Source organism: Mauremys reevesii, linkage group 6 (assembly GCF_016161935.1).
Source record: "Mauremys reevesii isolate NIE-2019 linkage group 6, ASM1616193v1, whole genome shotgun sequence".
NCBI lineage: Eukaryota > Metazoa > Chordata > Testudines > Geoemydidae > Mauremys > Mauremys reevesii.
The window spans coordinates 25,336,063-25,351,017 of record NC_052628.1 but is presented as its reverse complement, the minus strand read 5'-3'; the positions used below and the strand labels follow the sequence as shown (position 1 = coordinate 25,351,017).

The window sequence follows — 14,955 nt, the reverse complement described above, 5'->3', positions numbered from 1 at the left end:
GGTCTTACCCACATGCTCAGGATCCAACTCCTCACCATACCCGTCTGAGGATGTAGCATAACCATGAAATGTTGGGATTTCCAGTCAATGGTCTTTTGGAGTAATATCACCCCCGTGTTACATTTCACATTTTGGACAATACAGGAATAGATTTTTACTTGAGGTGCATTCCCATCTTTGTGTGTTTTGACTTTATCCTCCTCTGTATATTACCTGTATCACCCATTCCAAAGTGGATGAATTATTTATTCAACATCTGGAGTAGAACACCGACATGTATTTTTTAATGTCATAAGAGCCTATAGGAAGTGACAGCTTCTTCTTAGTCACCTTGTTATCTTTAGACAAATAGTACTTTATTTATTTATAATTGTCACTACATATATAAAAATAGACAAAAATCAGGTTGCTAGCTAGTCAATTTCCTGCCGTTATTTGTTTGGGTGGGGTAGCAGCAGGCACTGCTATGGCAGAGGTGTGGTAGCAGGGGAAATATTAAACCTCATTTACCAAATGCTCATCTTTCAGAAAAAAAAATATTTTAAGTATAAAATATAAAACATCTTAAAAACTTCTTCAAAATTTAGCATTTCATATATACCTCTACCTCAATATAACGCTGTCCTTGGGAGCCAAAAAATCTTACCGCGTTATAGGTGAAACCATGTTATATCGAACTTGCTTTGATCCACCGGAGTGCGCAGCCCCGCTCCCGCCCCGGAGCACTGCTTTACCACATTATATACGAATTCGTGTTATATCAGGTCACGTTATATCGAGGTAGAGGTTTATTAACAGTTATCTTGCTAAAGTTAAAAAGTATACTTCACTTACATTCATATTCCTGTCCCAGATCTGGATGGAGCCATCTTGGCAGCCAGCTGCAATAAGTTTACCATCTCTGCTATACGTGCAAGTTGTAGGAATCACCCGTTTACCTTGAACTGACCGTGGTTTAAACACACCTTTGTGCTTTTTGTCATTGTTAACATCCCATGTCCTCACAGTCCTGTCAAGAGATGTAAAGAAATAATTGCTTTACAAACAGTTAACACATATTAAAGAATATGACATGAGGCAACCACTTTTTTCAGTATAACTGAACTAAAAAAAACCCCATGGTATGTAATTTTATTTAGTTAATAACAGTAACTCTAAAATATACATAAACTATGGTCTGCTGGTCAGTAATGTATAAAAGCACTTTACAAAAATGGGCCGTATATTTCAATTCCTCACTGTTCAGAGGTGTAAACTCCCATTCCTCCTTAATGAACATATACATTCATTAAAATTTCACCAAATAAGGAGAGTCTGACACAAAATAAAGGGACTGATCTTGTAAGATGCTAAGCACTCTCAACAGAAGCCAGTAAGAGTCTCCCAGGATAAAGTCCTGAGAGCATAAATGCTTGTACAACTTGTGCACTAATAGGTGATCATGACACTGAGGCCAATTGGTAACAGCTACTCCTGTCTCAGACCTCACAAACTCACTACATCTAATAAACCATTTTCATGGTATTTATCCATGAAAGATAGCATGTGAGGTTTCTACTGAAAGCTTATAACTTCTTATTGTGAAATGCACAAGTAGCATGTAAGGAATAATGTAACTATATTGAAAACTATGTCTTATGGTCTTGAGGTAAAAGTTAGTCATCACGAAATCATATATCTTGGTGATGACCCATTCAAGTGGGAAGGAATTTTCACCCATCCCTTCTCAGCTGGAGATTGTAATGCAAGGTTCTAATGTCTTGCCCTATCCCAAAACAGTCAACGGAAAACTATCAAAGGACAACTGCAAAGAATAATAACCACTTGGAGGTAAAAAGGAACATGATAACAGATAAGGGATTGTCCCATCTGTGAATAAAGACAAAAGACTGATTCAGTATAACACAGGGGGAGAAAGACACTCTGCATCCACTCACAGAGGAGTTTCATGAAAGATCAGATCCTGGTTCCTGTGAAACTAGCCAGATCTGTAACAGACTGAACTTTGAGGGGGAAACCTACTTTAATAGCTAGCTTTTGTATCTAATAATGAATGTAGGCCCTAGTTTGCATTTTTATGATTTTGTATTGTACTGCAACCACTTGCTTCAATCATTATTCATTTCTAGTGGAAATTCTATTCCTTCTTAAATAAACCTTTTGTTTCATTGTAAGTGGTAATACGTGCTGTGTATTACACAGGAGCAGTGATTTAAGGTAAAACTAGTAAACTGGGTACACTGTTCCTTTGGGAGCAGAGCACCTGGGATTTCTAAGTAGCTCATGTCAGGGGCTGGATATCACAGGGAACACTTTACTTGGACACTGGTGTGCACTTCTTGTTAACTTGCAAGGTGAAGACAGGACTGGCATAACCCACAGGACAGTGCTAGAGTGACTGACAGGCTGGTGGTATTAGAGAGGCAGCATGTAACAAGGTGACTCACAATCCTGAGTACCCCGAGAACTGTCACATATGAGATTTTTCTATCATAATTATTCTGATCAACAACAACCAGCAAACTTATTTAAAATGGCAGTCTGGGAGACTGGCTGGCTGCTTATTAATTCAAGCTTTTATTTATTTACAAAGAAATTTCATAACTATTAATTGTGATACTGTAATTCTGTGAAGCCAAATTCAGAAGTTTTGAGTTACACTGTTAAGGAATTCCTCAAATGTTTTACAATGATGCATTTATGAAAGACCATTCTTTTTCAGAGTTGAGTTTCCCGCACATAATCTGTTTCATAAATATGTGCTTTTTTTTAAAGAAAGAAGAATATTGGCCTAGCTCTTCTATGTTTCTTAGATACATATAAACACCCAAAGGACAGAGGACTGGAATACAGGTGGATTCTTTAAACTGTCTTAGACACAAATGTTTTCTGTCCTTTTAAAACGTTGAGTTCTTTCCAGATAAAAATTCAAACCTCTTCTGGCATCTAATGCATAAAAGTGTTTTAGGATTTGGCAAAGGAAGGGAGTTCATTAATTAAAAAAAGACAGAAATCACTAAGTTCTCAAGGCAAATGATGCCTATGATACAAGAGCACGTCATTTATTGGTTTTCATGGGAAACATAAATGCTATTGAATCAAAGCAGCCATTTTCCCAGAATAAGACACAACACTGAGGCATATAAGCAGGGGTTGTAGAACCAAATTGGGATGTATAGGTACATTACATACATAAAACTAGGTTAGATCCACCTAGCAACATATATGAATGATTTGGCTCCTGCAATGCCATATCTGCACTGCAAACAACAATGGCTCCTGGAAGACATTTATAACTTGGTGTCATGGGAGAAATTAGTAAAATCAAATAGATGCAGTCTCCAACTTCCCATAATGCAGGCCAGCCTAGTTCAATTGTAGGTACACTTCAAAGAACATATTCCTGTACAGTGCAAAGTTATTGTTCTATTCAGTGTAAATGGTATCCTGAGAAGCAATGTCAGTAGTTCAAGACAAAGTTTCATGCAGATTTTTTCATTATTTTTTTTAAAGCTGATTATGCTGCACATACAACAGCTATACTAAAAGGTAAACATTTACAATAAAGCACCAAAATAAACTCAAAGGGATATTTGATTATAGAAATAGTAAAATTTTGAAACTTATTTCAACGGGATAAATGTTCACTTTTTACTGTCAACTGCTATATAGCACTTTATAAGCTGAAGCAGGGTTTTGGAATGTTGAGTCAGGAGGCCCAATATACTTGCTAAAGTAAAATGCAAATTGTTTTGTAACTCAATGGCAAAAAACAATGATGCAGAGTTAAGGTTGCTTGGTGGTATGTCAGCCCCTTGTAGAACATTGAGCTGAGCAACACTCAAACTTCTGAAAATCAGGGACTGCAGAGTTAAGGGTTGCCTATTCAACCTTAATTCTCCCCTCCTCAGTATGCCCCATTAATACACATAACTTTAACTTGCCAACCCTACAGTTCACCTCTTTTTACAACCTACTCACTCTCATCCACAGGAAGTTCTAACACTGTTAAAAGGAAAAAGGTGCACACTTATACTTAGCCAAGTCCCCGGAAAGAATTCAACATGGGTACAATTTAACTAACACTTCACAACCTCTTACAATTCTTATTCACACAACACCATCTCAATCTACACTTTCACTTAACTATCACTACAGCATCAGAGTCCTGTCATATCCCACTTCACTGTTGACAATATCCATTCTAACAAAAGCCCTATGCCCTGCTACTGACATAACTTACATAAAACAACCTTGTCTTTGCTTTCACAGATGCTTACATTTTTAAGTCCAGAAGGGACATTTATGATTACCTAGTCTGTCCTCTTACATAACACAAGTCATAGAATTTCCACCCAGTGATTCCTAAATCAAGCCTTTAACTTCAGGCCAGTGGCAAACCCAGAAATAGAACCCAAATCTTCAGTGGGTCTCAGTCTAGTGCTATACCCACTAAGCCACACTTGCATCTATATGAAACTATCGAGGCATTGCCTTGCTATCTATAACAGGGAAAATTCTTGCCCGTATCCTCTTAAACTGATTACTTCTCCTTGCTGAGGAAATACTGCCAGAATCTCAGTGCGGTTTTAGACCATCCCACAGGACAACCAACATGATCTTCGTTGTCCGCCAAATCCAGGAAAAGTCTCGGTAGCAAAATCAGGACCTGTACATGGCCTTCATCGATTTGACAAAGGCCTTTGACTGTCAGTCGCGAAGCCCTGTGAAAGGTGCTGACCAGATTTGGCTGCTCTCCAAAATTTATTAAGGTCCTAAGACTTCTCCATGATCAGATGACTACCACAGTTCTCTGTAATGGCCTTGAGATGGAACCTTTCGTCATCAAAACGGGTTAAGCAAGGATGCGTTATTGCCCCAACCCTGTTTTCCATCTATTTAGCAGTCATTGGTCCTCGTTAAAGATCACTGCCCCAATGGAGTTGGCATTCAATACTGAATGGATGGGCGGCTCTTTAATCTTTGACATCTCCATTTGAAGTCTAAAGTCTTCAGGGTGTCCATTACTGAGCTTCAGTATGCTGATGATTGTGTCATCCTCGCATACACTGAGAATGACCTTCAGTCCATATTGGATTTTCTTGCACAAGCTTACTGAAGCCTAGGACTCTCACTCAGTATTCAGAAGACTAAATTGCTGCATCAGCCTGCTTCAGACCTTGCACATGACCCAGCACAAATCATCATCAAGGATCAGACTTTGGAGACAGCTGAGCACTTTTGCTCCCTCAGTAGCCAACTTTCTCAAAATGCAAAAATCAACAGTGAGATCCAGCACTGGATCCAGTGTGCAAGTGTTTCCTTTGGGAAATTGATCACGGACTGTGACCTATGGCAGGACACCAAGATCCAGGCCTATAAGACAATTGTTGTTCCTACACTCCTCTGTGGATGTGAAACCTGGGTGACCTATCAACAGCACCTCAAGAGTTTGAAGAGGTATCACCAGTGATGCCTCCGGAAGAACCTTTGCGTCAGGTGGCAAGATCACCGCACTAACGCCAGCATTCTTGCTGAAGCCAATGTCACCAGCACTGAAGCAATGATCCTCATGTACCGACTTTGCTGGGCTGGACATTGTGTGCGAATGCCAGACTCTCGCCTCCCAAAACAAGTCCTCTATTCTCAGCTCACCCATGGTCAAAGATCCTGTGATGGTCAGAGTAAACGCTACAAAGACACACTGAAAGCGTATCTTAAGAAAACTGATGTGGACATCACAAGCTGGGAAGAGCAAGCCACCAACCGACTCCACTGGTGCCATCAGGCAGTTGCCCACTTTGAGAACCGCCTTGCCCTCAAAGCTGAAAAGAGAGAAAGGAGGAAGGAAAACGAAATAACTTTCTCTCAGGAGGCCACTGGCCTGCCACACAATGTCTGTACCTACTGTGGGCGGATTTGAGGTTCCAGGATCAGACTCCTGAGTCATCTCAGGATCCATATGTAAATCCATGACAGAGATCATCCTTGAAATCAAGGGATCACCAAGCAATCACTCTTGTTCAGTTGGCTAATATCCAGAATGACCCTCAAGACTTTTTCAGCATCAGTGCTTTCCATAATACAGTCCCCCTTTCCTTAAAATGCATGTTTAAAAGAGTCCATCTTACCAAGTGGTACAGAATACCAAGTGGTACTTTGTAGAACTGGCTTATTTACCATTCAACCTATGTTTGGTATTTGATATTTTCTTCCAGCTCATCAATAAAAATATTGACTAGAGCTGGGCTGGGAAGAGCTCCATGCAGGACCCTGCAAAAACATCCCCTCTGGCCCATTTCAAGGCCCTTCACAACACATAGCGTTTATCTATGCTTCGACATGCTCCTCTTCCCCGGCTCTGCCAATGACCATCTCCATACGCAGTCTCCACCCTTCACAGCACATTCATGCTTTCTCCCATGCTGATGCTTACACTTGGAATTACCTCCCTGAACTTGTTTATAACAACCCACTTCCCTCACCAAATTCTCTTAAATTCTCTCTCTCTCTCTCTCATACATACGCCTTCAATGACCAACCATATTACTTATTCTGATCATACCAAGTATTATTCTCACTTTTGTCTTTCTTCACCCCTTCCTCTCTTTTCTCCTATTGATCAATACTTGTTTCATATCATGTTAAATTTAGACTGTAATCTCTTCTGGTCTTTGTTTTGCAAGGTGCCTGCACATATTTCGGAACTTTAAAAAAGGGCAGCAGCAGCTGAAGTTGCATATAGCCTTAAATAATAAAACCCTATTGTCATTCCCGAACTCACTCTGGGTCCAATTTAATCTTGCTCGCATTAAAATCAGTTACAGTTTTTGCCATGGAGTTCAACCAAATCAGGTTCAGGGAGATTCCTTTTGGCCTGAAAATTCTCACACTTTGTTTCAGACCAGGGGAGGAATTTTTGGTAAATTCTAAATGACAGACTACTGTAGTGCTATTTTAATACTGGCTGTGCCACACTAGTTAACTGGAATACTGTACTAAACTATATTAGGCCCTTGCAAGGTTTCCAGAAGTGGCCTCCTTCAGCTCGTCAACCATTATTAAGGTGAAGACTATGCACAAACAAGTAATGGCACAGTCTTTTCCCGCAGAAATAAAGGGAAAAAAGTAACAGCTGGACACCTTTAATTGTTTTGTCAAATGGCAGGGGTCTTTTCAGATAAATGTGTCCATACACTGAACACTTATTTTGAGCACGCACTTGCTTTGCAACAAACCAAAGTTAACTGGATTTCAGTGAAAACGACATAATAGTATTTTAAATACTATACCTTATAAGTTCAATATTGTCTTTCCATCACAATTAATTTTTTTATAGTGAAGGATATCAAAATCTACAAAAATATGTTTAGCTGCTAAATAATAAATTTCTTTTAAAAGAAAATGTATGTGAAAAACATCATATATACAAGTTTTAAAAATTAACTTTTTTAAATGGCAGATTCCACATCTGCAAAACAGATTTGTTACGTTTTTATAACTGCCAAGAGTGATTCAAAACAATTTGAGAAGGATAGGAATGTTCTTTTGGAAAAGTAGTGAGGATATTTTCATGATTGAGAAGTTGAACTAAACAGCTTATTTAATTATCAAGGTCAATGTTAAGTTTCCTGAATGTTTTTTCCCCCCTCTCTTTCATTTGTGTTTTAATACTCCCTTTATATTGTGACTTCCAGGTGAGAGATGATCAAATGAATTGTCCACAATAGCATTGTAGTATACAAATTATGACGTATTAAAGGGATTTAAATGGATGCAGATCCTGCTCTCTAAACACAGAGTATTTATTCCAATTCTGATTCACTATGCCACCGCCCCTTCCAAGCCTATGTTCTTCTACTAAGCCAAGAAGTGAACTGTCACAAGGCAGCCAGCCCCTGTAAGTGAAGCAGATCTAGGCTCCCTGTGCCAGAACAGGTGCTCACAGGGAGGGAGGAGACCCAGTGAAAGAGCAATCAGAGAGTTAGTGAGATCTGTCTCGGAGCCAGGAGAAAGTCTCTTGGGAAAGCTGAAGAGAGCAGAAAGCTCTCTGTAGGCCCTGTGATGGGGGTCCCAGGGAACCACACAGAGGTTACTCAGTTAGGGTGAACTGCAAAGAATGGGGTAGATAACCCCCCGGGACAGACACAGGGCCAACGGCAGGTGAGACATCGGCCTGCAGAGGGCGCTCTGAGCTGGACAAGAGCTAATTCCCAGACGACCAGCAGGAGGCACCGCACCGGTGAGTCGTCACATTGCTACAAGGGATCACCCCACAAGGAGAAGTCGTCCAACAGCAGAACAAACCCTAACTAACTATATACAACTAGAACAAACTAGAAAACTATGTACAGAAGTTAAGAACGGACGAAGAGTTCTAGAAAGCTAAGAGTACTGAGGAATGGAGATTTCAACTCTGGCCTTGTGGCGATAAGAGGAAACTGGAGCAGCATCGACCCACACAGCCTCTTAAAGCCTCAGTTGCACCATGTGGCCGACACACGACGCATGTGTGGGTAAACAGACAGTGCTGTGAACAGTTCTGGCTCTGGCACATGGTGCACATGCGTACCCATGTTTGTAATCCATATAGGGACCATGACTCCATGAAGAATATAGATACTATTGTGACTCCAAGAAGAACATAGACACTATTGTGATGATAGTCATATCATATCATAAGCCCATGATGAAATAAATAATTCTGTCTTCAGAGTAGGTTTTGATTATTTGAAATAAATAAAGCCTTGGGCGCAGGACCCCTGCTTTAATTAGTGCACAGACTGGACAATGTTCACTTAATGAGTATTTTTTTCTCTTTATTCATAACAGCCTGTGGATTTTGCAGACCTGCTTTTAATCTTTTTGTAACCTTTATTAGGTCTTTTAAATCTTTGATTCATATATAAAAATATGGAGAATTAAGATGTTATGTAGTTTTCCCCAGGTTATTTCCTAGGGCCTATATTATCCCAAATTCTTCATTATCCCAAGCCTCTGATACCAGAATTACACTTAAGTGCATGAGTATAAAATGGATTCAAGCATACATTTTTTTTAAAAGTCATCCGTCACTATTTTTCCCCTTTAGATACAAGCAAGTGTACGAGAGTGATAAAGTCACACAAGATCTGCCATGCATATTCAAAAGAATTAGTGTGATACGTTTATAAATGGGGGAAAATAGCAGTTGTGCATGTGTCCACCCCACTTGCCTCCCATTTAATCACTTCTGAGCTGACCAATTGGCCGATCAGATGCATTCAAATACACAGGGAAAGTACTTTTTCATAACTATTTTAAGCATTACAGGCTATAAAATAAGCACAAACAGCAAAAAAAGCAGAGAGAGAAATACAGCAAATATAACAATGGATGAGAAACATACTACAGAAGAAAATAAGTGTGTTGTAGATGTGTAATAACGTCACTAAAAGTTCATAATCAGATCTTCACAGCCTTTCTGACATCCCCAATTATGAATGAGGAAAGGCAGAGAATTTAATAATCCATTACTCACACTTATCTGAGCTAAACAGAACACAACAGACCCTCCTAATTATTTAATAAAAGGACCTTATTTATACAAAGCTCAAAGGCTTTATGGACTGAGAACCATTCGCATGTTTTCCTTGAACAAATCTAATTAGCCTAACAATCCCAAAGGGAGTCAAACTTCAGTGAGGTTGTGAAAATATAGTGCAATAGTCAATACGACATCAAGAGACTGCCTAGAAATAAACTACTAATTAACAAAATACAAATCTCACTGGAGCTGTAGAGACACAAGTCTAATCTTACACAGAACTCAGAGATAGAAATGACTTACTAGGGTCATTCAATCCATCCCCTTTCCAATGCAGAACTGTTACTAGGTTGAAAGGACATATTTGATCCATATACAGAATTAGACTCCAGACACAGCAATGCACTGGAGACAGGAAGACTCTGGAGCCTGACGACTTCAAAAGGCTCTGCATGCATACAGGGATCCACCTGTGTATAATACATTGCAGACCTGCTGCCACAGATAAAAAATGCTTATATATGGGTGAGGTGAGAACTAACATGAAAAGATGCTACTTTCACATGAGCTCAGAAGTGTTCGTATATTCCCTAACTGCTTCATTATTGATATTGTATTTCCATATGGATTACATGTATTTTTGTTCCATATATGCCCCTCTACAAGGGCCTATCCAAACTTGCTGAAAATTATCCCATGGAATTTTGCACAAATAATTTTAAGCACATTTTACATGGGTTTCAAATCCTCAAAATATCCCTTTACATCAAATTCCCTCAATTTTTTGCAGATAACTCACTCAAATAGCTCAAAAATTCATCATTTCCCCTATTCAAAGTTTCACATGAAACTACCGTGGCAGCCACTTTTGGCAATTCTGACTTATTGAGAAGAAAAAGAAAAATAGAATATCATATAGAAAACCTATATACTTAAAGAAGTGACCAGAATGCGCACACTCTGCCATCACCTCCACAAGTGGCACAAACATCTGTGCCTGGCCCTGCATATGCTAAATAACAGATGTGTGAATAGAAAACAGAATTTAGGGAAGTTGAAGTAAGGAAAGTTTGAGGCTGAGAACACAATGCTGGGCATTATGTTGTGGCAGCAAATATGCCAGCCTCTCTCTCAGAAAGATCTAATTTTTACACAGAACATTATTATTTCTTCTGACTTGTACATGCTGAGCCTGCTATGGTCCTCCGAGGGTGGGAAAACAGAGATGCAAGCTACTCGCAATGCCATCGGCTCTGCAGGAGACCTGATATTGTCACAAAGGAGGTTAGGTTTGGGTGCCTTCTCTCTGTAATTTTGGGTATGTCTACACTTAAAACACTGCAATTAAAAACCCACATCTGGTCCATGCCAGCTGACTCAAGCTTGTGGGGCTTGGGCTAAGGGGCCGTTCAATTGCGGTGTAGACCCGCCCACCTCACAGGGTCCTAGAGTCTGGGCTGCACCCCGAGTCCAAATGTCTACACTGCAGTTAAACACCCCTTAGCCTGAGCCCTGCAAGCCTGAGTCAGCTGGCACAGGCCACTTGCGGGTGTCTAACTGCAGTGTAGACTTACCTTTAGTAACACTTGAGTAGTTCTTGCTCCTTGTGTTTACATATAGATCCTCTGACATACTAAATTCTCTTACTCAGCTTCCATGTCACAACCACTCCATCGTCTGTCTTATTGTCTATTTTGAAAGCACATGCCAAAATGGAGTTCGGAGAAATCATGTCAAAATCTCCATTAGAATCTGATCACACTGCTCTTTTTCTTTACCTATATATTAGAAAGCCTTATCCATATTTTACATCTCAAATAGGTACGATTTTTGGTCACTCTTTATATTATACGTATGTTAAAGACAAGATCAGTATACATGATTATAAGCTCATCATTACAAGGTATTATGCATGGTTATAAACAATGGTTATAAGCAATGTATTTATCTATTGTACTCTAATCAGCTATTAAAACATTTGTCGCAACCTGATACGCAGTTATGGCTCTGTATGGCCAATTGTCGGTCCACGGCCATCTTGTCCTGTTAAAAGGGGCAGGGCAGCCTCCATCTTGGACCAGGTTCTTGTTGCATAGGAAAGGGCGGAGACCTAATCCTGCCCAGCAACACTAAAGTGCTGTGTGTACTTTCCTGTTTTTTTTTCTGTTGGGCCGTCTAAAGATCAGGCTAGTGCAGTGTGCAAAGACCTGATTCTGCCCAGCAACTCCGTAGTATGCATTTTCCCGCTCTTTTTGGGCCCAGTCGTCTGGAGGTCAGGCTAGTTCTGCCCAGCAACTCCAGAGTACTGTATACAGAGACCTAATTCTGCCCAGATACCCCAGTGTGCCGTGTGCAAATCCTGCCGGCATGGGGGGCAACAGCTCGAAGCCTGGAGGGAGGGGGAACCAGGTACCAATCAGATGTTGACACGAGTGAGTGAGACCCTTTTTATAAAACTAGGTTTCCCCCCAAAATCTTTGTGGAGTGTCCGCGTGTCAGCTGAAGGGCCTGATCAACCTTTTGGCCAGGGTCTCCTCCCGGTATAGCTAGCTCGTGTTCGTGTGGAGTATCCGCGTGTCAGCTGAAGGACCTGATCAACCTTTCGGCCAGGGTCTCCTCCCGGTATAGCTAGCTCGTGTCGTGTCGTCTTCATTGTCGCCTTGGACCTGTTCCTGGCACCTCATCATGCTTCTGGTGTCTGCTCTGCTGGTCAGCTGCGCCTGGAGTGCGGTATTTGCTTTCTAATTTCTGGCAGTTTGCTTATCTAGCCTCCTATTTTTCCCCTCCCTAACCCAGTACCAAGTGTGTGCACAGTGTTAAGGATTAAAGTATTGAGCTCATAATTGCACAATTGCCTAGGTGTATAGTTGTTTATTGTAAACTGTTTTAAGTGTGTGAGTCACTGCTCTGTCTTTGTCGGGAGTGTTTGTGTCTGGGAGCTGTCTCCACCTGGGGATTAGCTGACCAAGGGGTTCCTGTCCCCACGGTCTGTGTGAGTGGAATCTGCCCAACTGCAGCCGCACCACACTCTGGGTAAATCCCTTAGTGTGAAAGCAAGGGCGGTTGAGGCAGTGGCCTGTGGGTCTCTTTCCTGTGTTGCACTGGGCACCGCCCTGACGAACCCGATTCCCATCTTGTGTGATTGATGTGTCTGCCTATCCAGTGTGGTGCAGTGAGCAGTATAGAATTGTACTGTTAATGATTTTTGGGTTGTTTATATTGCCTAACAACATCCCAGCTAAAAATTGCCTCTCTCCCTTGGCCCAAGTTGTAACTTTCCCCCAAATAAATGCAGCCACTTGGCTTTGCATCTTATTCTGGTCCTGCCTGATTTTCCTCACCCAATACAAAGCTGATCGAACCCGAATCAATTTCGGACAACATTAACCATTTATTAACCATTTATAAACTTAAATAATTTAGACCCTTAATAAATTAAGGCAAAATCCATCACACAACTTTTTTGGGGGTGGGGAAGCCAGAATAAAGATCAAGTTTCAGATTATTATTTAAAAAACAGGCTTTAGAGAGAACATTGGACCCCTCTTTTGAGTCAGTTACTATAGATGGGCAGACTTCAGAGTAGATGGGTGGAAAGAATACCAAGATTTTGCAAAGAACACCTGTTTGTTATGAGCTTCCTCTGAACTCTGTGTATTTCAAAATCATAGAAAATATGTTGCCATTTCCAGTTTCTATTCATTTGCCTTTAAAGATCCTGAACACTGTCTTCCAAACAGATTATCATCTTTAAGCATCTACAAGATATTAGCAATAACTTTCCAGGAAGATCTTGAGCCATACCTCCTCCTTACCCTCAGAAAAGCCCCCAAATGCCAAACTGTGCTTCCTTTGCATCTAAAGAAAATTACATTTTTCTCTTTAGAATAATTTATTTATCCCAATAAACAGACAAATGTCAAAATAGTTATTCACAGTATAGGTGTTCTTATGTAATGAAGACACACTATATATAATCTACAAAACACATAATACATAATGGGGCTGCCTATGCCAATACATATAGAAAATAACAATTTACCTGCAACATAACCTCCACTCCAGGGTTAGTCAGCATAATATACAAGTATTCAAATCACAAAAAGAAAGGTACAAAGAAGACAGGAGTTTGAAAACACTGAATTGTAGATTGAAATGACTGATAAAAAGCATGATTACATATCTTTTCCATTAACAGCTATTGGCAAGACAGGCTAGTTCCAAAGTCATTACTCAATGGCCAATAGAAGTTTGCCACATGTCAAAACAAATAAAAACAACAGTATAAGAAAGGGCTTTGTTGGCCAATTTATATGAGTAAGTACAAAAAAGAAATATTATTAAGAGAACAACATGAGAGAGAGAGAAAGAAAGAAAGAAAAAAGAGAGACAGGATATAATGAAACTAGAATACTAATACTCAGGTTATGGGGAAAAAATTTAAAGTAAAAAACTAACTGACAGAAAGAAAGGAGAGACTGGCACCCAAAATTAAATGTTATGCATATAAAGAAATGGAATAAAAATTTAAAGTATATGGTAAATTGAATCATATGATACATTGAGGGCAGATGGAAAAAGACTGGAAAAAGTAAAAAAAAAAAAAAAAAGAGCAAGCCAACATGCCCCTAAGATGCATAAGAAGGAGAATAAATTACAAGACAGGAAAGCTATGGGGTTTTTTTAAGTCTGTGTTAATAGCTGAATGTGCAGTATCGAGCACAAATTCTTAAAGACATTCAAAACCTGAAGAAGGTGAACTGGAAGGTAAGGCAACTGAACTGAACCAACTCGGAAAGGCTCCATGGATTGGTGTAGGACAAAAAGGGCACTGAAATGAGTGAAGTGCAGTGTTTTACATTCCTTAAAAGGATCAAAATGGGCATCTAAGGATAGACCTTTTTTCAGACTTTAGGAAAATACGATCAAAGCTTGATATCAAGGAAATGGTCTAATACCAGAAAGTATTTTGTACAACTCCCATGATAAATCACATTATAATTACTTTAGGTGTTCAAATCTGACTGGCATGTGACTGTTTCCTTTAGTACAACTGAGGTCATGATATCTCCCCCAGGACACAGTTTTAAAGGAATGATGAGAGGGCTTCCATCCAGAACCTGAGCTATTTCATCCACTTGTTGAAACAACCATGAAAAAGATGGAGTAAAAGCCAAAGAAATGCTTTTGCACAGGCAAAAGGGTTCTTTCCTCCTGAAGAAGTTGCATGACAGAATATTGTCTTCATATTGGAAGGCAGTATAATCTAGTGGACAGGGCATTGGACTGGACTCAGAAAACTATGTTCTATTCCCGACTTTGCCATCGGTTTGCTGGTTGACCTTGAACAAGTCTTTTAAAGGTCTCTGTGCCTCAGTTTCCCAATCTGTAAAATGGCTTAATAATAATTTTCATCTTTGTAAAGTGCT

General features: G+C 39.9%; 1 protein-coding gene across 3 annotated transcripts in view; it reads right to left on the bottom strand.

The window, feature by feature from the left end:
* Positions 1 to 14,955, bottom strand: part of WDR70 (WD repeat domain 70) — a 224,996-nt gene that overhangs the window by 89,410 nt on the left and 120,631 nt on the right. For all 3 annotated transcript variants that reach the window (XM_039543618.1, XM_039543620.1, XM_039543619.1), the window contains exon 10: positions 835 to 1,009. In XM_039543618.1, coding sequence (XP_039399552.1) covers positions 835 to 1,009 — 175 coding nt within the window. The remainder of the gene's footprint in view (positions 1 to 834; positions 1,010 to 14,955) is intronic.